Here is a 27,429-nt window from a genome sequence, read left to right on the forward strand (position 1 = left end):
ATGGTAGATACATCAATTCTTTTCTGCTAAAGTCATTTCACAGCTTGAGTTTGTTATAATAATTTGGGACTCGTGTTGATTCTACCAGTTGACAAATAACTCAAATGATTTATTACCCAAAAGCACCACAATATTGAATTTAACAGTTTCCCAGACTAGGAAATAGAGCGATTTCATTATTTGATTTTACATTGTGCTAAATGGATAAATTTGTTCTCATTACTGTACCTAAAGTAATTTGTTCCATGCAAAATATTTCAAAAGATGTCTTAAAATAGTCTGTTAATCAATGATTAACATACCCCTCCAAAGCTAATTTCATTCTTAACCATAATGAAAAAAAATCTTTTACTCCAAGAAATAGCTAAAGAATAAGTTCCTCTGAGTTGACAGCAAAGAAATAAAACAAAATAATATATATCTACTGAATTACTTTAATTTTAAAAAACCCAGCAAAAATATAGATTTTTACAATAATTGATGGCCTGGTCGTGGAGTGAAGCTGGCCAGAATGCGTGGAGAGGCTTTCAAGCACAAATAAACCTAGTTGATATAATTAGAGAATATCAGAAGACGACAGGATGTGATAAAGATCTGGGAAAGTTCTCTTGATTGGAAACAATGTCACCTGGTAGATGTACATGCCATTTGTCATTGTGAAAGAAGCTCCCTAGAGGGTGGTAAGCAAAATGTTGCAGAGACTAGGGAGAATCTGTATTTTTAAATACAAATAAACAGACATGCATTCTAACTGAAACTCCATGTGGTTTACATGTGATTCTGATTGTTATGAGATTGCATAATCATATGGAAACATGATATTCTCATAAATTTTTGGTAAGACCTCACATCAAAACATAAACATCTGATTCTCCCTTCCTTTCAAACTTACAGAAATGTAGTAATCAAGAAACCTGATCAGTGGAACAGATGTACTTCAGATGCCTTATCTTATTCAAGCAAAGACCTTAACAAGAAAAGAAAGGTAAAATACTGCACTTTCTATAAATCTGAAATATAAACAGTCGCTGCTGGAAATACTCTGCAGGCCATGCAATATCTTTGGAGAGATGAAAAGTGTTAACATTACCAGTCAACGATAGTACATTAGAACCTGATAAACTGAAGAGGAAACAAGTTTTAAGATGCAGGATAAGGCAAGAGTGGAGAAATGAGGGGGAAAACACAATGTCTGTGATAAGTGAAGCGCAAGAAAGAATACACAACAAAAGATTTGAAAGAATAATTCTTCAAAGCTATGAGAGGAACGTGGAATGAATGTTAGATATGTGAAATCTAAAATCCAAAGGCACTGTAGATGCAGATTATTTTAAATTGTTGAAGTCAGAGTTGAGATTTGAATCGTCTGATTTACTGCACACAACCAGGTCAAAATTTGAAAACCATGTATCATTTTCCTTCCACTTCACAATTATACGCCACTTTGTGTTGGTCTATCACATAAAATCCCAATAAAATACATTTACGTTTGTGGCTGTAACGTGACAAAATGTTGAAAAGTTCAAGGGGTATGAATACTTTTGCAAGCCACTGTATGTCTCTCTTGGGGGCTCTGAAGATTATTACAATATTTATTTTCCAAGCAACCACAGGAGATAATCACATCTCTATCAATATGGGCCTGTCCCACTTAGGCGACTTAGGCAACTTACGGAGTGGAGACACTTTTAAAGAAGCCAGAGATACACGGCTGTGAAGCTCGGCAGACATTTAACATTACCGGTCGGTTATCCTTGGTTCTGAAAACTATTGCTTACCTTTTTTTTCCCAATGAGCCAATGAAATTCACCGGTCAGCACCGGTTACAACCTACGAGAACCTCCGAGAACCTTTGACCTCCTGGCAACACATTAGGACTTCCTGGCGACCCACCTACGGCTCGAGAATTCACGCTATTCTCAATGGAAGCTTCATTCTAGTTGTCGCTAATTTTTCAACATGTTGAAAAATTCACGGCAAGCATAATGAGGCCGTGACTAGTTCCTAGAATGCGGGAACTCCTCACGGCCGTGAAGGAGACTCCCCGGCAACTACCCACGAACATGTGGCGATCATGTGGCGACTGCATAGTCCCCTGCAGTCGCCTAAGTGGGACAGGTGCATCACATAGCACAAATCATGATGGGGAATAGATATGGAGAATGCACAGAATTTTTTATCCAGGCTAGGGGAGTCAAAAACAATACATATGTTTAAGGTGAGAGGGGAAAGATTTATTACAAACCTGAGGAAAACCTTTTACACTCAAAGGGTGGTTATTATTTGGAGCAAGCTGGCAGAGGCGGTTGTGTGACATATACTGTCTGTCTTTTTTTTATTTTTTGTCTAGTTAAATGTAGTGTTTGGTGTTTTTTAATAGTGTTTTTAAATGTGTACATGTGGGGGGGGGGGGGGAGGGGGAAACTGTTTAAATCTCTTCCCTGTCCGGGAGACCCGACCTTTTCCCTGTCGGGTCTCTGTTGTCGTTGGGGCCTAGCACCGTGGAGCAGCCTCCAACCTGAACGACCCGGGGGCTCGGGAGGCTGCGGAGCTGTGGACTACTCACCATCGTGGGGCTGGCCGGCCTCGGAGCGTGGGGAGCGGTGGTGACTCGCTGCTGCAACGCGACTCCTGGGGCTCGGAGGCTCCAGCAACGCAGCCGCAGGTCCGGTGAACTGGGACATCGGGAGCTCGCGGGTCCGGGGGGAGAGACCGCTTCCCGGAGCTCCCGCAACGCGACTTCTCCAGCCCGTGTCGCGGGGTTGGAACAACCCGGACCGGGACCGTACATCGCCCGGCACGACTTCATGGCCGTGGGACTCACCATCGCCCGTGGGGGTTCCAACCTTGTACTTTCAGACCGGGAGCGGGGCAGTAAATCGCCCCGCGCGGCCTAAAATGGCCGTGGGACTTATCATCACCCGCCTGGGGGCTTGGACATCGGGAGAGAAATTGAGAACAGGGGAGAGAAAAGACTTTGCCTTCCATCACAGTGGTTTCACTGTGATGGATGTTTGTGTGAATTTAATTGTGTGTATGTCTGTAGGACATTGTCTTTGTTTGTATGGCTGTGGAAACAACATTTCGTTTGAGTCTCACTGGGGCTCAAATGACAATAAATTTGTATTGTATTGTATTGTATCATAGCATTTAAAAGACACCGGACAGGTACATGCTTAGGAAAGGTTTAGAGGAATATGGGCCAAACACAAATGGGACTAGGTTGAGTGGGGCATCATGGTTGGCTTGGACAACGTGGCCTGTTTTCATGCTGTATTACTCTCTGATTAGTGCTGGGACCCTAGCTATTTGTGATGAAAGTGAATGACAATGTGGGAGGCAAGACCAGTAGATTTGTGGATGACATGAAGATTGACAGTTTTTGATAGTGTGGAAGATAATCATAGATAATCAGAGGTAACGTGTTGGTTAAATGTGTGAAAAATGGCAGAGTTTAATTCAGACAATATGATGCATTGAGATTGATAATGAGATGAGGACCTACAAGGTGAGTGGTAGAATCTGAGGGAGAACTGAGGAACAATGGGTCCTTGGAGTAGAATTTCATAGATCCTAAAAGGAGACAATATAGCGGGGCAAAGTGCTTAGTGAGTCATATAAGATATTGGCTTCATTAGTCAAGTCATTGAAAACAGAACGAGGGAGATTATGCTTCAACGTGATAAACCTTGGTCAGACCACAGCTGGAGTATTGTGCAGTTCTGGTCAGCTAGGTACAAGAAGAATGTTATAATGCTGTAGATGGTGCAGAGTTGATTCACCAGAATATTGCCTGATATGGAGCTGTTCTGTTATGAGGAGAGACTCCTAACATGCATCACCTCACATTTGTCTGATTTAAACTTCTGCTGCCATTATTTAGGCCACTTCACCAACAGATCAATCTAGGTCTGTTCACCTTGGAGCAGAGAAGATTAAGACCTTAACTTGTTCAGGACTTTAATCAGGACAATTCGGGATCTTAATTTGTGAGCCAGTCCCATATTTCTCTATAACTACTATTTAAAAAATTGAGTTATGGTTACTGGTCCAAAAGTGCTCACCCTATGCAGTCACTTGTCTTATTTTAGTTTAGTGATAGAGTGCGGAAACAGGCCCTTCAGCCCACCGAGTCCGTGCCGACCAGCGATACCCACACATTAACACTACCCTACACACACTAGGGATAATTTTTACATTTATTCCAAGCCAATTAATCTACAAACCTGAACGTCTTTGGAGTGTGGGATAAAACTGAAGATTTCAGAGAAAACCCACGTAGGTCACGGGGAGAACGTACAAACTCCGCATTCAAGCACCCGTAGTCAGGGTCGAACCTGGGTCTCACAGCAACTATACTGCTACACCATCGTGCCACCCAAATTCATTTCCTAAGAGGTCCAGTGTTGCACTCTCCAGTAGGGCCTACGGTATATTGATTAAGGAACGTTTCTAGGATACATTTAACAAATATCACCTTTACATTGTGGGAGACCCAGTAAATTCTGAAATCTCCCACCAATACTACCCTATTATTTTTACAGCTACTTGCAATCTCACTGCACATTGCTCCCATAAATCCAGCTGACTCGTGGGATTTCTTTGTAGATTATGTGGAGAAGGCTGCAGCAGCGTAACCCACAGGAGAAAAGAAATCCCCGAGAAAAACGTACAGATTTCTTCCTAAAGGGCCTGTCCCACTACGGCGACCTAATTGGCAAGTTTAGAAAAGTTTAGGAGAGTTTGAAAAAGTGTCATATTGAAGATCTCCTTCGACTACGTAGAAGACCTCCTTCGACCTCCTTCGACTATGTTGAAGACTATCTACGACTACCATTGATTACCTTCGACTACCCTCGATTACCTTCGAATAACATGCCAACCTACAACGACCTACTTCAACTAAACCTACGAGTTAAAAATATATTGATTTTTTTCCATGGCGACCTTTTTTTTCCTCACGGGCATTTTTCAGCATGTTGAAAAATATGTCGCGACCTACCTGAGGCCTCGAGTATGCAGGGACTACTCTCAAGCATGAAGGAGAGTTACCTCCTAGGACCTTGTGTCGACCATGCTGCGAGTATGAGTCAAGGACAAACTCTTCTAAACTCGCCAATTGGGACAATCCCTTAACTACTGGATTTCCACATTTCACTGCATATGTGCCTACTCTAGATGTTCCTAAAAGAATTTAGAAGCACTGCCAGATCACTGTAATTCCCATTGTAAGTTTCATATGTTTTCTAATGTTTTGGATACATCTTGTTAAAATGCACAATCTCCTTGTAGAACCATGTGAAAAAGCAGTGGAATGGAACTGGCCAGATTGCTCTTCAAAGAGTCAGTATGCAGCCGATGTACTTAATGACCTACTTATGTGCTGAATTCGTTCATTGATTCTATGATATAAAGTATTTATATCAGTATTCAAGCTGTATATTAATTTCCCTTTTTGATTCTGTATAAAACAAATATTCATGAAAAAGACTGTTGTGCAATTTATAACAGAATCACGAGTGATACCAAAAGGAATAATAATGCATGAAAATGGGTCTTTGTACTGAATGCTTTTGAGATGTAACTTTGTGGCCTCATTCCCATCACAGACCTCTGTGTATATTTTTCTCCAACCATTTTGCTGCCTCTTAAAGTTGCTTAAAACCCATTATATGATGATTGTTTCCAGTTCTATGTTTCTTTTCTTAAGTGCTGCCTGACCCAAGGATAAATAGTTGTCTTTTTTATTTCAGATTTACAGTATCCTCAGCATTTTGCTTTTTTCCTACACCAAATTGCTTGGTGAAGCATGACCTTTTAAGTGGTGACAATACTGCATATCAAAGGTTTTACTGACAAAAATGATTGATTTTATTACAGAACTGCAGGCTTTCAAGTCTGTGACTTTATACAGAAGAGCATCAACTAAACCATTCAATTATTTTTTTTAAACTGAAAATTATTTTAAAAGCCCTGAAAATTAATAAGAATGAAAATGAAAAACTAGATTCCAAAACATACTGCCAATTCCATTGAAGGGAATGAATAGCTGATAAAACTCAAAAGAAAAATATTTATGACCTAGAGTTTACTGTCAAACAATGGAGAGAATGGTGTACCAACTAATCTATGCATGATTGTTGCTGCAACTCATATTTTACAGTGAAATACAGAATTACCCAAGTTGCTGTTTGGGTTTTGATTTTATGTTAACAGCATCTCACTTTCTGATTTATCACTGAAATGCATTGAATCAAATAACGCTTGACTAGCAGATGTTATTCATATTAATACATCAACAAACTCCAAATTCTTTTCCTTCAGTGTTGCACAGTAAAACGATCAATGTTGCAGTAAGCCTGGTCATTTTAATGGGAGTACAGGAAACAAGGGCCCAGTAAATTTCAAGTTATCATGGGAAACAGAACCAGGTGAGTTTCAAGGCAGGGTGGAAAACAAAACCAGCTGAGTTCAATAGGAGCACAGGAAGAGGGGCCACAGTGAGGCAAAAGGGAGTGCAGGAACCGGAGCCCTGGTACGTGAAATGGAGTACAGGAACCTGGGATAATGTCAGGGTAATGAGAGCAAGAGAAGCAGGGACTTGGGTGGTTTAAAGGAAACAAGGGTCCCATAGCCGCAGTGAATCAAACTGGGTTGCAGGAGCCAGAGCCCCAGTGAGTTGGAAGGAAGCAGAGCAAACATCACCTGGTGGGCCAGACGCTGTGCCATCGGGATTTTAGAATAGTTGGATTATTGGAGTTTTACGGTAATAAATAGTGGCTATTTCATGTGCCTAGAATACCACAACTGATTTCACATCTACATGCTATCTTAGGATGCATTGCCAAATCTGGTAAAATGAAAACTCTACTTGAATTCTCAGGTAACGATGCCTTTGATTCAAGCTGCTACAAACCAATGTGAATAAGTGCTGAAATATAGGATAACAACTGCATATTTTTTTGTGGCTTCATTATTACGTAAACATGCTCATGCTACACAGCTGACACCATATATGCCCACATTGTCAATGGCAGAAACCATTCAGATGGTAACGGATCTTGCATGTGCTGAGGTTGTACCATCTTCTAGTTTCTTATCTACAGAGTTTGTACGTTCGTCCCGTGACATGCGTGGGTTTTCTCCGAGATCTGCGGTTTCCTCCCACACTCCAAAGATGTACAGGTTTGTAGGTTAATTGTTTTGGTACAATAATTGTGAATTGTATATAATTGTAATTTGTCCCTAGTGTGTGTAGGATAATGTGCGGGGATTGTTGGTCAGAGTGGACTCTGTGGGCCGAAGGGCCAGTTTCCATGCTGTATCTCAAAACTAAACTAAGTAACAGGCTAGATTCCACAAGAAGACAAAAACAATTAATTAGTTGACAATGTCCATTTTGTTAGTGCTCACTGAACATTTGCTAATGGCTAGAGAGATTTCATGCCTACCAGCAATCATTATGAGTGCGCACAATCTGAGAATTTCAGGCTCAAACAAGTGCAAGCACTCTTAAATATTGATTGACACGACCCTGCACAGCAACTAAACACTCATTCTGAAATATTGTCAGGCATTGTTGTCCATTATAACACAAATTCAGCAGTGCAGCCATCAAAGTTGGACCAATTTCCAATGACATCTCCAGTCAGACTTTACATTGTCTACAATATTCTGTTACCATGGCAACTTGTGCAATTCCTATTAAACACGCCTTTCAATGGCTCAGTTTTTCTTTGTGTCTCCTCTACAGGCAGGCAAGGGTTGGGATGATATTGAAGGATCTTCGCTGCAAACCTTTGGTAGGATGCATGATGTGGATATCCCATTCCCTGGTGAGAGGCACTGTTAGGCACCTTTTAGAGGAGTTTGCCAATAGATAGCACTAAGCTGGCTAAGCAACTAATGGCAAACTAGATAGTAAAATGCCATATTTCTGAATGTGTTTTACACATTGTCCCTCGTCTGTACAAACATGGATTAAAGTTGAAGCTGAAATATCACATTTTTTCTTTTTTGTTTTTAAATACAAGGAATTCTGAAATAACTATTCTGAGGGAAACGTACTTGATACATACAAAAGATGTTTAACACGTCTGGGCTTTCACAGTGAATAGCTGTAGGCTCTGCCACTATTCACTGGTACTTGATCAATCTGCATGGGACATACCAAGTTAAGATGCCAGGAGACAATTCATGCTGATTTTGGGCAACAAGCCGGGTGCAATAAGATTTGACCCAATATAGTCAGAAAACTACCGTTCTGAACTGACAACATTGCTGAAGCAATCTTATAGAGTCATAGAGTGATACAGTGTGGAAACAGGCTCTTCAAACCAACCTGCGCACACCAGCCAACATGTACCAGCTACACTTGTCCCACTTGCCTGTGTTTGGTTCATGTCCCTCCAAACCTCTCTTATCCATGTACCTGTCTAACTGCTTCTTCAATGTTGGGATAGTCCTTGCCTCAATTACCTCATCTGGCAGCTTGTTCCATACATCCACCACCCTTTGTGTGAAAAAGTTACCCCTCAAATTCTTATTGAATCTTTTCCCCTTCACCTTAATCCTATGTCCCCTGGTCCTTGATTCACCTACCCTGGGTAAGAGACTGTGCACCTACCCAATCTATTCCTCTCATGATCTTCTACACCTCTATAAGATTACCCCTCATCCCCCTGCATTCTAAGGAATTGAGACCCAGCCTATTCAACCTCTGCCTATAGATCAGACCCTCTAGTCCTGGCAACAGAGGGAAGTAGTGAGCAAGTTACATCTACAGACCAAATGATAACAGGATACTCAAACTGCCTTTGATCTTTCAATTAATTTTCTGTCACTCAAAGGTCAACCATTTCAAAATTCTTGTGAATTACTGCAATCCCCCCTCTAACACCCTATCCCATCAAATTAAGAGAACCTATTTCAACTCGTATCTCAAAGCCGCAAAGCAGATGCTGGAGCTCACAATGAGAACATGGAGCTGAACAGTTGGAAAGTATCAATTATCAATGTGAAGAAACCTAATCGGCCAGAGGAAATTGGACCATATGGAATGTAGTGTACATATAAAGATCTTCATACCTTACCCAAATTCAAAACATTCCATTAATGTTTCAATGCAGCATGGCTGATTTAGCCCATTAACACGAGTCAAATTAAATAAATAATGCTGGAAAAATCTACTAGCTCAGGCGCATCTAAAGGCAGAAATAATTAGCATGTCAATTTGATAAGTTTGTTTTTCACTCAACAGATGCTCCTTAATCTGTTAAGTATTTCCAAAATTTTCTGACCTAATTTCAGATTTCGTGCTTCAACTGTATTTTGCTTTTGTCAGATCATATTACCGGTCTTTATTTGGAGATGGATCTACTGCAATTTACATTGTAGAAGAAGCCAGTGAATTAATCAACCTCTTTTGTACTGTAACTGCAGTGGGCTCAAGACCAAGTATTATGATTTGACTAAATCTGTTGGGCTATCACTGGAGAACTCCAAATTGAGTTTAATTTAAGGCAGTGCTTTCTTCCTCAGACTGTATCTTCTATTTCAAAGATTTATTATTTTCTTGAGCTTGCAGCTTCATGAGCTACATTCTCTGACAAAGTGTTCTCTGCTCAAAAAAATCCTCTACATATAATTTTCTCCCAAACTCTCAGTATTGATTTGGAATTGATGAACATTGCTGACCCCTAAAAAGATGGAACTATTTAGCCCTATTCACTCTATCATTTACTTTACTACCAAACAAATGGTTGCTTGAATCTCCTCTTGAACTTTTCCATTCCAGTGGAAATCTCATCAGCATTTCAAATTTTAAAATCCATGGTCTCACTCAATTAAATTGAAATAATGGGGTCTGGTGGTTTGCTCAAGCTCCACTTAGTTTACAACAACATAAGTTGCATTGTCGTTGTGCTATCAATATAAAGCGTTCTGTGCCTCTTCCTCAAAAATATTCAAACATTCTGTATCCATGGTCTTTTGAAGAAGAGAATTCCAAAATTTTGTGGCCATTGAGAGCAGAAGATTTTGGCTCCGTTCTGTATTTAATGGAGTTCCCCTTCCTTTTCAACAATTAACCCCTTATCTGTAACTGATGTATATCCTGCTGTATCATTTGTCAGTCTTCTTCACTCCCGCAATGCCAGCAATTTTTGTATAGTCCGCAAACTTACTAATCAACCCATCTATATTTTCAATCAAGTAATAGATATACCTATTCCATTGATCTTGGCCAAACATCGCAGGTCAGAAACCTCCAATAGAATGACAACCTTCCACCACTACCCTCTCTGGCCATTTCTGAATCCTAACTACCAAGTCATCATTATTAATGTTTAATGTTGTATGTGTCTTCCTAAAGGGCCTGTCCCACTTTCCCGAGTTATTCACAAATTTTCCTGAGTTATTCACGAATTTTCCCGAGTTTTCAAACTCGCAGAATGTTCGTAACAAGTCCTTAGGAGGCCATAGGAGTCCGTGGATGAATCGTAGCGGCTCGTTATGCCAGCCGTAGGTACTCGGGGTAAGTCGGGACGTTTTTTTCGGTCTGATGGAAAATGTCCACGAGTAAAAAAAATAGCCCTGAGTACCAACAGCTGGCATAACGAGCCACTATGATATATCCCACGGATCCTACGGCCTCCTACGAGCATTCTGCGAGTTTGAAAACCCGGGGGAATTTGTGAATAACTCAGGAAAATTTGTGAATAACTCGAGAAAGTGGGAAAGGCTCTTAACTGTCACTATGTCATGTTGTCAACAGTGTTGGCAGAGCACCATGGTAAATTTCTTGTATGTGAATACTTGGCGAATAAACTTATTCATTCATTCATAGAAACATAGAACTTAGGTGCAGGAGTAGGCCATTCGGCCCTTCGAGCCTGCACGGCCATTCAATATGATCATGGCTGATCATCCAACTCAGTATCCCATACCTGCCTTCGCTCCATACCCCCTGATCCCCTTAGCCACAAGGGCCACATCTAACTCCCTCTTAAATATAGCCAATGAACTGGCCTCAACTACCCTCTGTGGCAGAGAATTCCAGAGATTCACCACTCTGTGTGTGAAAAATGTTTTTCTCATCTCGGTCCTAAAAGACTTCCCCCTTATCCTTAAACTGTGACCCCTTGTTCTGGACTTCCCCAACATCGGGAACAATCTTCCTGCATCTAGCCTGTCCAACCCCTTAAGAATTTTGTAAGTTTCTATAAGATCCCTCCTCAATCTTCTAAATTCTAGCGAGTACAAGCCAAGTCTATCCAGTCTTTCTTCATATGAAAGTCCTGACATCCCAGGAATCAGTCTGGTAAACCTTCTCTGTACTCCCTCTATGGCAAGAATGTCTTTCCTCAGATTAGTAGACCAAAACTGTGCGCAATACTCCAGGTGTGGTCTCACCATGACCCTGTACAACTGCAGTAGAACCTCCCTGCTGCTATTCTCAAATCTCATACGTCTTAATCTTCTGGATCAGCCTACCATGAAGGACCTTACTAAAGTCCATGTAGACAAGGTCCATAAACCTAGCTTTATCAGTCACCTTTGTCAACTCCTGAGAAAATACATAACCTGCCTTTGACAAAACCATGCTGATTGTTTCTAATTGGCCCATTCTCTTCCTTATTTACTGTAGATCCTATCCCTAAGAACCTTCTCCAAATTGATCTGAGGATCACCAGCCCATAAATTCTTAGATTATCCCTTTTTCCTTTTATAACCCAATGAGTTACTCCTGTACTGTGTTTTTATTGTAAAGTACATTGGTCAGTTGCAGTTCATCTTAACCAAATATAAATACGCTAAAACGAATGTGCTCAAAATGGTAAACTCCATGTTTAAATATGTTTTGTAAAACTACAGATCTCACTCTGTACCTAAACAGGTAACAAAATAAAATAGCAAAATCTCATATAAATTGAATGTCTACATCCACTGAAGCAAAACATGTGTTGTTTGCATCTCCTGTATAATATTTCAGTGGAGGTGGGAGACAAAGGTGACATAAATGTTTAGCTACGATATTAAAGGTGAAACTGGTAATTATGGAACTAACATGCAAATTGCCACATTTATATGCTCACAATTAAACAAACATGGGATGCTAACAGGACGTGGCTTATTAATTCACTTGTTTTCGCTTCTAAGTGAGTGTTTATACTCTCTAGAATTTAGGAGATTGAGAGGGGATCTTACATAGAAACATAGAAACATAGAAATTAGGTGCAGGAGTAGGCCATTCGGCCCTTCGAGCCTGCACCACCATTCAATATGATCATGGCTGATCATCCAACTCAGTATCCCGTACCTGCCTTCTCTTCATACCCTCTGATCCCCTTGGCCACAAGGGCCACATCTAACTCAATCTTATAGAAACTTACAAAATTCTTAAGGGGTTGGACAGGCTAGATGCAGGAAGATTGTTCCCGATGTTGGGGAAGTCCAGGACAAGGGGTCACAGCTTAAGGATAAGGGGGAAATCCTTTAGAACCGAGATGAGGAGAACTTTTTTTCACACAGAGAGTGGTGAATCTCTGGAACTCTCTGCCACAGAGGGTAGTTGAGGCCAGTTCATTGGCTATATTTAAGAGGGAGTTAGATGTGGCCCTTGTGGCCAAGGGGATCAGAGGGTATGGAGAGAAGGCAGGTACGGGATACTGAGTTGGATGATCAGCCATGATCATATTGAATGGCGGTGCAGGCTCGAAGGGCCGAATGGCCTACTCCTGCACCTAATTTCTATGTTTCTATGTTTCCAAGTGTTTATGCTAGTTCTTGATTTTCTTGATTTTGTTGCAAACCACTTTGGGCTGGAACACTTGAATATGCTAATTTGCGACTTACTTAGATATGCCACAAACTTTTCTGCATGTTGTTAAATTTTTTTATCCCAGACATCTGCATATGATTATAATGGGCACATATAAGGGGCGCCACAGTAGCACAGCGGTAGAGTTGCTGCCTTCAAGCACTTACAGCGCCAGAGACCCAGGTTTGATCCTGACTACAGGTGCTGGATGCATGGGTCTATCTAGGGCTTCTTCCCCGCAGCCCACGGTGGCACAGCGGTAGAGTTGCTGCCTTACAGTGCTTCCAGCGCCTGAGACCCGGGTTCGAGTGGTGAATCTCTGGAACTCTCTGCCACAGAGGGTAGTTGAGGCCAGTTCATTGGCTATATTTAAGAGGGAGTTAGATGTGGCCCTTGTGGCTAAGGGGATCAGGGGGTATGGAGAGAAGGCAGGTACGGGATACTGAGTTGGATGATCAGCCATGATCATATTGAATGGCGGTGCAGGCTCGAAGGGCCGAATGGCCTACTCCTGCACCTAATTTCTATGTTTCTATGATTCTATGATCCTGCCTACAGGTGCTGTCTGTAAAGAGTTTGTACGTTCCCTCCGTGAGCGTATAGGTTTTTCCCAAGATCTTCAATTTCCTCCCACACTCCCAAGACGTACAGGTATGTAGGTTAAAATTAGCTTGGTGTATGTGTAAATTGGTCCTAGTGTGTAGGATAGTGTTAATGTGCGGGATCGCTGGTCGGTGTGGACTTGGTGGGCCGAAGGGGCCTGTTTCCGCCACTGTATCTCTAACCAAACTAAACTATAAAAACCCAGACTTGACCACATGGTGCAATGGTGGTCTCAGGTCTTTCTCAGAGGCACAGTCTTCTTTAAACCTGCGACATAGGAACACAGCTAGCAGGGATGTCTCAGTCTCTCCCTCTCCCTCTAATGATGCTGGGTAATGACCTGTCAGCCATGACCTGTCAGCCAATGATAGGCATCAAATGGCACCCAAGGAAAGCGGCGCTGTCACATTATATTTAGTATATCTGATCAATCAGATCAGATATACTATACATAAATATATGTCATGATTGCACGCAAAACAAAGCTTGTCATTGTACCTTTTCATTGTACACGTGACAATATAATCCTACAACTAATCAACCATTTCATACAGTATTACCCAAGAAAGAGCTTCAATTCTATATATCCTGGATCAAAAACATGAAAATAATACTTCCAATCACCACAAATAAAATAAATCTTGGGTTTCTAATACTTTGGATCATCTGAGAACTTCACAGTCAATAAAGTACTTTGAAGTGGACATATTACCGTTGATATGACAGTCATGTCAAGAAAAGCAAGCTCCCACAAACAGTAACAATATAGCCACTGGATAATCTGCTGATTTGCAAAATTGCTTGATGGAAAATATATGCATTATGCTACCGACCATAACTTGTCTGTTTTTTTTTTAAGAAGTAGTTCCATAGAATCGTTTAGATCGATAGTTCAGCATTTCATTCAATTTAGAAGTGATCGCTTAATTACTGCTTTGTATTTTCAGCATAGGATTATATGCTCAAATTTCTGCAGTGGAATTTAAACCTATGGCCTTCTAACTCAGATGTAGAGTATTACCAGCTTGTTGACATCAGTTAGGCATTTAATATAAAAATAAAGAATGGTAGTAAAACTCAACCAGTCAGGCCACATTTGTGAATGATTGAGAGTTAACATACCAGGTAAATGATTCTTTATCAGAACTATATGCTCAAAAAGGCATGTCTTGCCTTTGTCCAACCATCTGCCTATCAAATACCCTCTCACCTGTATCCACCTACTACCTGCTAGGCTTTGTGTGGTCCCACCTCTCTTCCAGCTTACTTCCTCCTCAACACCCCCCCCCCCCCCCCCCCACAAGAGTCTGAAGAAGGGTCCCAACCCCAAAACACCACCCATCCATGTGCTTCAGAAATGCTGCCTGACCCTCTGAATTACTCAAACACTGTGTGTCTTTCTTTTGTAAACCAACATCAGCAGTTCCATGTTTCTTCAGCCAGACACTCCAAAAATATTTTAATTTTGCAACACCATTAATCCACTTAAAGCATTCTTGGAACTGATGTCAATTTAAGGAAGAAAATGTTAATTTCAATTAGAATTGTGTTCAAACTGCTGTCAAATTCTTTCCAGCAAGATATTGTAAATTACTGTAAACTGATTTGGTCAATCTGAATAACGTACATTTTTAACATTTCAAAGGCAAGGTATTTTCTTCAAAGCCACACTTTGAAAAGCAGCAGGAATGCTTGAACTTACCGTTGTGAGTGTGAACGGATGGCTCTCAAATACTGACACACTTGGACAATGCAGAACAATGTACTAAATAAAATTGGAAGAGAAAAAGGAATTAGTTAATCCTTAACTCTTAATACAATTATCTCAGAAAAATACATCAAGCCCAGTTTTGACACTTTCTATTGACTTCGCTGCAACATAATTAATCCCTTTTAGAAAAGAAAAGCAAAATTAACTGCTACATTTCTTATTGAAAAGTTACAATCCATCACAGATTACATCTCACTGATTCTGGATTCAATTGATCTCTCCATTCATAATCGTATTTATTTTTTGTAGAGTAACCTGGGTGATGTGATGCTCTGCTTATAACAGTATTTTTTTAATCACTTCAAGCCTTTGCATTGATTGTCCTTGGCTTAGAAATCGGAGAATCAATATTTCAGATGGGATAGTGATCTGATATTTTAATCTGTTGCAAATTGTGAATCAAGGATCCTTGTGAGTTAATCGCTTCTGATTATGTCTTTAAATCAGTTTTATATTCTATGACAATCCATCATTCTCATATTCACTAAATAAATGTCTCCCTGTCTGTGCTGACCCCCAAATTATCTAAGGATTACACAAACGCTCATTAAGGTCACGCAAGTATACATTGACAACATTGACCCAACTTTGTCATTGCATCAGCTCATCTCTTGCTGAAACCCTCATCAATGCCTTTCTTACCTCTTTACATGAGCATTCCGTTGCATTCCTGGCTGGCATGTCCTCTCTTTTGCTCTATCACCCCAATGTCATCCAGACATGCATAAGTGTAATCCCTTGGGCTTTCTTTGGCTGCCAGGTTGGCAACTCCGAATTTAAAACTTTTACACTTGTTTCCAAATTACTTCCTGATATCATCCATCCCTGTCTCTGCAAATTAATCCAACCTTACAGTCTGATAAGATCTCTGCAGCTCTTCAGATTTGGCTTTTTGACCATTCTTCATGTGATCGGGCACCAGTACTTTCATAATTGCTTCTCCTTTTCATTTAACCTGCATTTTTGAACAAAATTTTGGCTATTGTCCCAACATTACCCTTGTGACCGGATTACATTTTAATAACACAATTATGAACTCCCTTGAAGGGTTTAGCTGTATTAAAGGTACTTTTAAATATGTTACTGTTTCTTTCTTTATCATTCAAGATATATATTTCTCTCTCCTCCATGATGCTCATATATTTTTGTTACTTAAGGCTGTCCAATTCTCATATTCTTTTTCCCATTTCCTCATGAAATCATTTTTTATTTTATTGCGTTCTTATATATCTTAATATCACTTAGATCCAGCACACCTTCCACCCTTGCCTTTATTTGCGAAACAAATTACTACCTAGAAAATTGGCAATGCTATGTGCCAGAATTCTGTATTTGTCATTTCAACTTCTTCTCCCCTTGTGAGAGAATGGTCTGTCCTCACATATCTCATGTTATCACAAAACCTAGGTTTAGTCCTTCGGTTTTGATCCTTCCCAATATTTTTCCAATCCTTGCTTCCTTCCGCAAGGTCTAATGATTAGAAGAAAAATTTCAGCCGAGTTTTAGGAATCTCATGCAGCTATTAATAAGAGGCCAGAAAAGGAACTGCTCTGATTCATGTAAATGCCCTCAATAGGAAAGTTTCATGTAACCTGAGGTCACTTCAGACTTTGTTAAATAGTTTCTGAAAAATCCTTCTGCTGTGCATATGTTAAGTGAAAACGTTTGTCACTGACTGCAATCAACAGGTTCTCACAGAATTAAAAGAAGAAATATGTTCCTCTACACCATGATTTGAAAGCTAATTACTGATCTTGATTTCCTATGCCTTACAAATAATGCATTTTATAAATACAGCCAATGGTACAGGCATGTGTAGAAATTATATTCCATTCCACATCTTTATATTACTTTATGCAAGTACTTTTTTTCTCTTAAAATATCAGCAATCTCAGTCAAACATGCATTTCTATAAATTTGATCTCCAACCTCCCTGTGCATAATATACATGTGAATGGAGGCCATCAGGAACATGCAGTAATCTCAAGTGGCAAGCAATGCAAGTATCTGTTGCACTTTTCAAAAGTTATTTTCCACAGGGAATACAAACTACATGGGGCATTCATGATAAAGTTGGCTTTTGGCTGGAGAGATGAAGTAAACTTTGAGGTAAATTTAATGGCACCTTTTCTTGTGGAGTTCAAGGCTTCCATTAACTTGCATGTAGGTTTTCATAGTGTTAACTCCCAACTCATCACTTGCTGCTGATGTCCTTAGAACTCCCATTTCACATTCAGCCAGTATAACTCCCTGCCCGATGATAACCACCCCCCCCCCCCCCCCCCCCCCCAAATCTAATCTCAAAACATGTGTTGAGCTAGCTCTCTTCCATACTTGCATTCCAAACCACTCCAGCACAAACCACCTATGCTCCAGATTTCTGATGTCTCCAACACTCCAGACCTGAACTACCAGGCCAGATCCTCTCCTGCCCATTTTTTTTCCACCACATTCTATCTGACGTCCTCTGACAGACCTGGCTGTCTCATTGGTCTGTAATTCAAAATTAGACTGTTTCCAACCCGTTACTACACACCATGAAACCTACCACACTGTCCTCTCTGCCCTTCTAAAGGATGTAATTACAATAGCCGGTCCCAGCATCCTCGCCATCTTCAACAGTTCTCTGGCCACTGGCACTGTTCCTACCTGCTTCAAGCATGCGGTGGTCCAGCCCCTCCTGGAAAAACCTCGACCCCACCTAGCCAAGCAACTACAGACCCATTCCTAAACTGCCTTTCCTTTCAAAAGCCTTGAAAAGGTAATTTCAACATGCCTTACCTTCACCAAAATACTATCTTGGAAACTTTCCAATCAGGTTTCAGCCTTGCCTGCCTTGTTGAATGTACATAATGACCTACTGCTCACCATTGACTCCGGCGACTGTGCAATCCGGCTCCTTCTCGACCTCAGCGCAGCATTTGATACTGTCGACCACACCATCCTAATTGACCGGTACGGGGTTGGTATTGATGGCACTGCCCTGAGCTGGTTCATCTCCTACCTCAAAGGAAGGAGTTTCTCTACTAACATAGGCAACTCTTTCTTCTCCCCAGCTGTGGTGTTCCACAAGGTTCCATCCTTGGCCCCATTCTCTTCTCCCTGTATAGCTCCCCTTAGGCCAAGTCATTCAAAGGCACAGCATTTCCTTCCATTGCTACGCAGATGATACACAAATCTATCTCCCCCTGAAGCCCAAAAAACAATCAAATCTGCTTAACCTTATCGCTGCCTCGAGGATATAAAGTGTTGGATGGCCCAGAACTTCCTCCAACTAAACGAAAGTCTGAGGTCATCCTTCTCAGCCCCTCGGACTCAATTAAAATAATAGCAGGCAGCCTTGGAAGCCTTACCCCATTACTCAAACCTCACGTCAAAAACCTTGGCGTGATATTTGACAGCATTGAAATTTGACAAGACAAGTCAATGCCGTGGTAAAAGCTCGCTTCTTGCAGCTTTGGACAATAGCTAAAATAAAACAATTCCTCCAGCTTGATGACCTCGATACGATCATCCATACATTTATCTCCTCCCACCTCAACTACTGCAACTCCATTTACATTGACATCAGCCAATCTTCCCTGTCCCGCCTGCTGGTCCAAAACGCCGCAGCGAGACTCCCGACAGGCACCCGAAAAAGGGACCACATCACCCCGATTCTGGCCTCTCTCCACTGGCTCCCTGTGCAGTTCCGAATAGATTTCAAGATCCTTCTTTATGTTTACAAAGCCCTTAACGGGCTTGCCCCCACCTACATCAAAAGACTGCTTACACACCACACCACCCCCAGGTCCCGCAGATCGGCCGACTTGGGGTTACTGAACATCCCGCGGTCTAGGCATAAGCTCGGGCGACCGCGCCTTTGCGGTTGCAGCTCCTAGACTGTGGAACAGCATCCTTCTTCCCATCAGAACTGCCCCCTCCATCGACTCCTTTAAATCGAGACTTAAAACTCATCTCTACTCCCAAGACTTTCTTGAATTCTTCTGAGCGAGGGCTATATGTATGTAGTGATGTTTGTATTTAATCTATGAACCACTGTTGTATAACCGTTAGTACCTCCACCAATGTAAAGCACTTTGGCCAACGAGAGCTGTTTTTTAAATGTGCTATAGAAATAAAAGTGACGACTTGACTTGACTGTTATTTATGGCATCACAGAATTAACAGGGTTTTTCTTTGCACAGTGTCTAAGATCTGCTTTGTTGCACACAATTATTTGCTTGATGTGTATAGTTAAATTTGAGTGCCAATTTTCTGTAAGACTCCATGCAAGGTACCTCCTACTCAACCTTGTTTTAACACACCCCTTCCAGCTCTGTAGAATTTCTAATCCATGCGGTCAGGTCTTTAAAATAATTCTGCAGTGAATATTTTAGCGATTAAATGAGCATTTAGTTTCCTTCCTGTGGGAATTTATTTGAACGTGGTGTTAATTTAAACCTCATGGCTCGTCACTAACAATATATCTTTCGATTATTTAAAAAATAGCATGATGTTGATTAAATTCTTAAGGGAGAAAAGTTGATACTCAAAGTGGCCTCCGGAACAATTAAATTGGATGCAATGTTTTCTTGCAGATAACCTTTTATAGTGACCACACCAACCCTATTTTCTCACAAGACTGTATAATAATAGCTATATTTGTAATTTGGTAATTAGTGATTTGAACTTACCTGACCTGGCCTTGCTCTGAAGTTGTCTTTTACCATCCGTATCTCTATCACATCGGAAGGATGAGAATTCACCGTGACAATGGTAACTGGTTTGTTGCTCCGAATATATCGATACAGCCTTTCTGCACAATAGAGACAGAGAGGGCCAGACACCCAAAGCCACGTCTTAAAAGTAAAGGAAAGATTTGGATTAGAAATGATAACATCCTATCCTAAATAGATTTTGTTTAATTACATTGAACAATTAAACCAGATGTGGAGATTAGTTCTCCCAATCATTTCAGTGTTATTTTCAACTACTAATATGGACAGCAAAATCTACATCCCAACAGCATAATTTCACACAAACATCAATGACCTCTGGACAAAATCTAGCAATTTTGAAGATTATACATAATTTAAGTGAAATGTCAAACCACAATAAGTTGTTATTAAAAGAATTGCTTTTTGGCAAAAAAATAAAGATGTCTTCTTGGATGACAAGTCACAATAATAAATATGCATACTTATTTTATTTTTTAGGGCTTTATCAATATTGTTAACAATGTTAGATTTATGCTTTGCTTATTCTAAGCCAATTTTAGCAAGACTTTGAGATGATCTCTATTGAAGCTGTAACATTGAGCATTAATGCATTTGATTCAAAGTTTACAATACTGTTGTGGGCTCAGATAAATTGGTTGAATTTTATTATGGAGAGTAAAGCACAGTGAAAGAAAAATAAAACATATTCTCTACGGATGCAAAAGTTACTGTGGAAATTTTGAATGGCACATTACATAGAAACATAGAAAATAGGTGCAGGGGTAGGCCATTCAGCCCTTTGAGCCAACACCGCCATTCAATATGATCATGGCTAATCAAACAGTACCCCGTTCCTGCTTTCTCCCCATATCCCTTGATTCCTTTAGCCCCAGGAGTTATATCTAACCTTCTCTTGAAACCATCCAGTGAATTGGCCTCACCTGTGGCAGAGAATTCCATAGATTCACAAATCTCTGGGTGAAAAAGTTAATCCTCATCTCAGTCATAAATTGCCTACCTCTTATTCTTACACTATGATCCCTGGCTCTCTGGACACTCCCAACATCGGGACAATTTTTTCTGCATCTAGCCAGTCAAATCCCTTAAGATTTTTATGTTTCTATAAGATACATTACATAACGTGTGGAATAGCTGCCTCACAGATGCAGTACCCATTTTCAACCCTGACCTTCAGTGTTGCCTATATGGATTTTTCCCTACAACCAGAGTTTCCAGTTTACTTCAGTTCCTTCCCACAACCAAATGACTTGCAGGTTTGTTGCATAATTGCAAATTGCTCTCCTCTTCCACACACCCCTCCCTTCCCCCACCCCATGTGAAGATGAGTGGTGGAATATCAGGGAAGTTGATGGCAATAAGTGGAGAATAGGTCACTGGGAGAATTTGTGACAAATGGGATTGTTCACGTCAGCTGACCAAATGGGCTGAAATATCATGCGGAAATACAAATAGATGGAGATTGATACGTCTTAATAGACAACACTCAACTTGTCGTACAAATTCAATATGGCAATCAGTAAAGCCAATAGTATTTTAAAACTCATTTATAAAACACATTCAAATAGGAGACTTATTAAAGAAGTTCCTTTGAAAACTATATCTGGTAAGAGCAGAAACATAGAAACATAGAAAATAGGTGCAGGAGTAGGCCATTCAATATGATCATGGCTGATCATCCAACTCAGTATCCTGTACCTGCCTTCTCTCCAAACCCCCTGATCCCTTTAGCCACAAGGGCCACATCTAACTCCCTCTTAAATATAGCCAATTCTCTGCCTCAACTACCTTCTGTGGCAGAGAATTCCAGAGATTTACCACTCGCTGAGTGAAAAATGTTTTTCTCATCTCAGTCCTAAAAGATTTCCCCCTTATCCTTAAACTGTGACCCCTTGTTCTGGACTTCCCCAACATCGGGAACAATCACACAAGAATGATTTATACATCGAGCCAATATTAACCCACTGAATGCATCAGCAGATGACAATGTTGTTTGTAGGTATCACAGCATTTCTTGCAGGACAAATGCATTGTGGCTGAAGCAGATGTGTTCTTTTGTTCAAGAAGTAAATATCTATAATATGAGAAATCCAGGTTCCAAATGTTTCATTATCTGTCTGAGATGTCTTGCTAAAAGAGATGTAGGACAGGAAGATTTCCGATAGATGCAAAGGGTCAGATAACCCTGCATCGCACCTTCTCCTCAATCTCCACCTGTAATAATTGTTCTCTCTCATCAGTCTTGTGTGTTTTGATGTCATGAATAACAATACTATGAGTGTATGGTTACCATATCGAGTGATTCTTGCATATTTTTTAATTTACGCCGAAATCTTATTATCAATGTCTGTAAAAATGGCCTGTAGTGAGGATAGCCTCATAAAAATACGTAGCTCTTTCATTGTTCATCCTGAACAATTCATCTGCAATGGGAATTGCTCCCCTGGTACTAAGAGATTTGATTTCCTGTTGAATGCTTTTCCCCTTCTCCTTCTTCTCTTCCAGCTTTTTATGTCCTCCACTCACTCTCACAGATGTTTTGGGGTTTTTTTAAACACTGGTTAATGAATACACGTATGAGATCAACAATTAGTGGCAGAAGTCTTGGTCAAGAAAAAAGTCAGCATCCAAGCAATGTTGCGTAGATATTTACGACTTGAAATAAAGTACAGAAAGCTCAATTTGCTTGGAGAGTGTCAGCTATAATCTATAGAAAAGAATCAACCTATGTTTCAGGGCAGAAGATGGGTGAATGGGAAATATCTGACCTTCTGACCTCCAAGGGTCCCAACCAATTCAAAACCTCATTGTGTTGTTGGGAGTTCAGTATCTCTGAGGATAGCCAACCATGAATGGTCTCCGCTACCAGCAATCCAGAGAGTATCAAAATCCAGCAAAAGTTTCAGTTTGTGAGAACCCAGTAACAAACAAAATATCTGGTTCATACTAGGGCTCAAGTCAAGTTGGAAGAAGAGGGTCATATGGAATTTCCTTTGGCCGAGGTTTAATGCTGGGAATTTTTAAACTACGGTTACTGCAAATTTACAGACTATATATATAAGAATATTACAATCTGACACTTGGTGTGTTAAATATCTATGTTATAAGGTATATAGGGCACTGATTACAATCATTATAACTTTCACATTTCATGATGTGTGAAATGTTTTAAGTTTCATGTGCGATGCTCCGGTATTCCCTGTGAAACGTCTTCTCATTTTGCACTGTACAACTGTTGCTTTGCAAGATGACAATAAAGGTTGATTTGATTTGATTTGATTTGTATTACAAACTGTGAGAATTATCATGTGTGGTTAATGATATAATAACAGAAGTGTCAAAAGCAATGTTGGGAAAAGTGTGCTGACAATTATTGGAACAGTTATTGTATGTAATTACAAGTTGCAAACAAGGACAATGAATGTTAGAATCATTCAGAATGATATTCTGTTCTCAACAGGAAAGAATTCAATAATCAAAAACATAAGATTCTGCAAGCTATAGTCTTATGACTGAAATTGAAAGTAATCAGCATTTCAAGTTCAAGAAAAAGAGAATGAGACACAAGAGATTACAGATGCTGGAATATATGTCAGGTAACACTCATCCTCTGTGCTTCTTTTCCAGTCCTACTGGTGTACCCATGTTCTCTCTCCCTTTGTTCCCCTCTACATTCCACCCCTCCATGCCAGCTATATTCATTAACCTCTTACGCTTGGTTCCATCTGGAATCTCTGGTATTCTCTACCACAGAAGGTAGTTGAGGCCAGTTCATTGGCTATATTTAAGAGGGAGTTAGATGTGGCCCTTGTGGCTAAAGGGGTCAGGGGGTATGGAGAGAAGGCAGGTACAGGATACTGAATTGGATGATCAGCCATGATCATATTGAATGGTGGTGCAGGCTCGAAGGACCGAATGGCCTACTCCTGCACCGATTTTCTATGTTTCTATCTGCCATTTACACACACTTAAATACCTTGGTCTACCTGTTTTATCCCCTCTCCAATCTGATTACATCTGTCCATATGCCTCCCTTATCCTGTTCTATACCACCTTCCAGCCTGTCTCTATCTACAACCTTCCCACCACAATCTGGTTTACATTTTTTCCCTGATCGTTATCACTTATCATCCATCAACCTCTGCCTCAAATCTCTCCCTCCCTGTCCCCCATCTGGTTCAATCTGCCCATCATTCCATACTTTATCTAGTTTCACACATCACCTACCAATTCCACTCATCCCTCTACCTCATCTCTATCCTGGTTGTTTCATCTCTGCACTTTCTGTCCCGATGCAGGGTTTCAACCTAAAATGTCAAACATCTTTTTGTCTCCACAGGAAAAGAAGACCTTTGCTTCAAGAAATATGGCAAAGTATGATCAAGAAAGAATTGGTAATCAATATATCATTTTCTGTTATGTTATGTGTGCATGATCCTAGTATACACAAAATTTGCATGCTCTTAAACATCACCATTTTACATTAACACTCATTTGTACTATTTAATAAATGTAAATGGAGGGCAGCCATTTATAATTGGGATGCATATGAATTTCTTCTCGAAAAGGATGAATGCCTGGAATCTATGTTTGTGAAAACTTGATAACTGGAGGCAATTAAAGAAGTTCTTACATAGGGCACCAGAAATAGTCCTTGTAACATATAATAGTTTCTAGCCAGATGGGATATGCACACATCTCTTCCAAATGAATTAGAAGGAAATACTGTGTAGTGCTTTTACTTCATAAATGAAGCAGAAACTATGTCAACATTCAAGATTAGAGTGAAGAGCGAACAAACATCCAGACATATGATTATAACTGGTACACAAATATGCCGGAGAAACTCAGCGGGTGCAGCAACATCTATGGAGCGAAGGAAATAGGTGACGTTTCGGGCCGAAACCCTTCTTCAGACTGATGGGGGGTGGGGGGGAGAAGGAAGGAAAAAGGGAGGAGGAGGAGCCCGAGGGCGGGGGGATGGGAGGAGACAGCTCGAGGGTTAAGGAAGGGGAGGAGACAGCAAGGGCTAGCAAAACTGGGAGAATTCAACGTTCATGCCATCCGGACGCAAGCAACCCAGGCGGAATATGAGGTGCTGTTGTTCCTCCAATTTCCGGTGTTGCTCACTCTGGCAATGGAGGAGACCCAGGACAGAGAGGTCGGATTGGGAATGGGAGGGGGAGTTGAAGTGCTGAACCACCGGGAGTTCAGGTAGGTTATTGCGGACTGAGCGGAGGTGTTTGGCGAAACGATCGCCCAACCTCCGCTTAGTCTCCCCGATGTAAATCAGCTGACATCTAGAGCAGCGGATGCAGTAGATGAGGTTGGAGGAGATACAGGTGAACCTTTGTCGCACCTGGAATGACTGCTTGGGTCCTTGAATGGAGTCGAGGGGGGAGGGGAAGGGACAGGTGTTGCATTTCTTGCGGTTGCAACGGAAAGTGCCCGTGGAGGGGGTGGTACGGGAGGGAAGGGAAGAATTGACAAGGGAGTTGCGGAGGGAGCGGTCTTTGCGGAAGGCAGACATAGGAGGAGATGGGAAGATGTGGCGAGTGGTGGGGTCACGTTGGAGGTGGCGGAAATGGCGGAGGATTATTTGTTGTATTTGCCGGCTGGTGTGGTGAAAGGTGAGGACTAGGGGGACTCTGCCCATGTTGCGAGTGCGGGGATGGGGAGAGAGAGCAGTGTTGCGGGGTATGGATGAGACCCTGGTGCGAGCCTCATCTATGGTGGCGGAGGGGAATCCCCATTCCCTGAAGAACGAGGACATTTCCGATGCCCTGGTGTGGAACGTCTCATCCTGGGAGCAGATGCGGCGTAGGCGGAGGAATTGGGAGTAGGGAATGGAGTCTTTACATGGCGCAGGGTAGGAAGACGTGTAGTCCAGATAGCCATGTGAGTCAGTTGGTTTGTAGTGTATGTTGGTCAGAAGTCTGCCCCTGCAATGGAGATGGTGAGGTCAAGGAATGGTAGGGAAGTGTCGGAAATGGTCCAGGTGTATTGGAGTGCCGGATGGAAGTTGGTGGTGAAGTGGATGAAGTCAGTCAGTTGTGTGTAGGTGCAGGAGGTGGCCCCAAAGCAGTCGTCAATGTAACGGAGGTAGAGGTCGGGGATGGGGCCCTGGTACGTATTGAACAAGGATTGTTCAACGTACCCGGCAAAGAGGCAGGCGTAGCTGGGATCCATGCATGTGCCCATAGCTACGCCTTGTGCATGGAGGAAATGGGTGGAGTCAAACGTAAAGTTGTTGAGGGTGAGGACCAACCTAGGCGGAGGAGGGTGTCAGTGGCTGGATATAGGTTGCTCCTCTGGTCGAGGAAGAACCGGAGGGCTTTGATGCCATCCTGGTGGGGGAAGGAGGTGTAGAGTGACTGGACATCCATGGTGAAGATGAGGGGGTGAGGGTCTAAAGTGGAATGCGCGGAGGCGGCGGAGAGTGTCTGAGGTGTCTAGAACATAGGTGGGAAGGGATTTGACCAAGGGGGATAGTATGGAGTCAAGGTATGTGGAGATGAGTTTGGTGGGGCACAAACAAGCAGAGATTTGTTTATGATATTTTGATATGTTTACCCCTTTGCAAGGGGTAAACATAAATATGGATGGCTTGGAATGAAAAGCTGTTCCAAGCTCCACATTTTATACACCTACATGATGACTTAATCCCTTAAATGCTTGTTTTTATTTTAAATATCTTCGGTGACCAGGTCTTTTTACAGAGGTGGAGCAAGTTTGTAGCACAATGAGTTGGAAAGTGTAAGAAAGCTATTCGATTTATTTACTGAGAAACTTTTAAATTGTTAATGACCAGGGCGGTCACAACAAACCCAAATGAATTTTCATTCTATCAAACACTGTTACCTAATTTTGTTAAAGCCACAAGACAAGCAGACCAGCTCATCATTTTATTTTCCACAAATTTGAGTCATTCCATTGATTTGGTTTTGTCAATTTTTGTCTGAGTTGGATTAAAATAACCCCAGTGGAATGTGAGGTAATAGCGATTTATACTATAAAGTTAGAGAGGATATTCCAGCATGAAATGAATAGGCTTCATGGCCTTTTCATTGTTGTACATTCCTTGTAACAAGGCAAAGCTAGGTTACAGATGTGCCAATCTGAACATCCAAAGCTTACATACCATTTGTAAATTGGGCTCAAATGTTGGGGCTGCAGTGCAGATCCTCCTGAAGTTGGTTTGCAATCCAGGCTCCAGCTCCGGCTCAACTTCACTTTCTGGTAGATACTCAGATACAGGGAAATCATCAATTATTGTTTTATTTGGATTAATGCAGCCAGGGATGTGTTCATTCAAATTAGTCTGATATTTCATCATTCCTCTGGAAGAATAGAAAACAAAAATCATTTTTTTCCATACATGTGTTGCACTTCTCATTTTACCCAAATCTTTCAAAATAGTTTTGTTTTCATGTTTCACAACAGCCGGGTCCCTTATTTTATCAACATCTTCTCAGTTTAACCATCATTACTTTTGGAAACAATATTGAATCCTTCAG

General features: G+C 41.2%; 1 protein-coding gene and 1 long non-coding RNA gene across 6 annotated transcripts in view; one reads left to right on the plus strand and one right to left on the minus strand.

Moving 5' to 3' along the window:
- The window catches only part of LOC129698249 (NADPH oxidase 4), a 128,894-nt gene that overhangs the window by 47,846 nt on the left and 53,619 nt on the right, over positions 1-27,429 (minus strand). For all 4 annotated transcript variants that reach the window (XM_055637264.1, XM_055637265.1, XM_055637262.1 and 1 more), the window contains 3 exons: positions 27,054-27,252; positions 19,871-20,035; positions 15,126-15,188 (listed from right to left, as the gene is read on the minus strand). In XM_055637264.1, coding sequence (XP_055493239.1) covers positions 15,126-15,188; positions 19,871-20,035; positions 27,054-27,252 — 427 coding nt within the window. The remainder of the gene's footprint in view (positions 1-15,125; positions 15,189-19,870; positions 20,036-27,053; positions 27,253-27,429) is intronic.
- On the plus strand, positions 706-24,696 carry LOC129698250 (uncharacterized). Of its 2 annotated transcripts, XR_008723653.1 has the most exons (4): positions 706-985; positions 7,107-7,185; positions 23,373-23,508; positions 24,252-24,696. It is a non-coding gene; the product is annotated as an uncharacterized LOC129698250 (long non-coding RNA). The 2 variants fall into 2 exon arrangements; XR_008723654.1 differs by lacking the exon at positions 7,107-7,185.

The sequence above is a fragment of the Leucoraja erinacea genome, chromosome 6, assembly GCF_028641065.1.
Source record: "Leucoraja erinacea ecotype New England chromosome 6, Leri_hhj_1, whole genome shotgun sequence".
Classification (NCBI taxonomy): Eukaryota; Metazoa; Chordata; class Chondrichthyes; order Rajiformes; family Rajidae; genus Leucoraja; species Leucoraja erinaceus.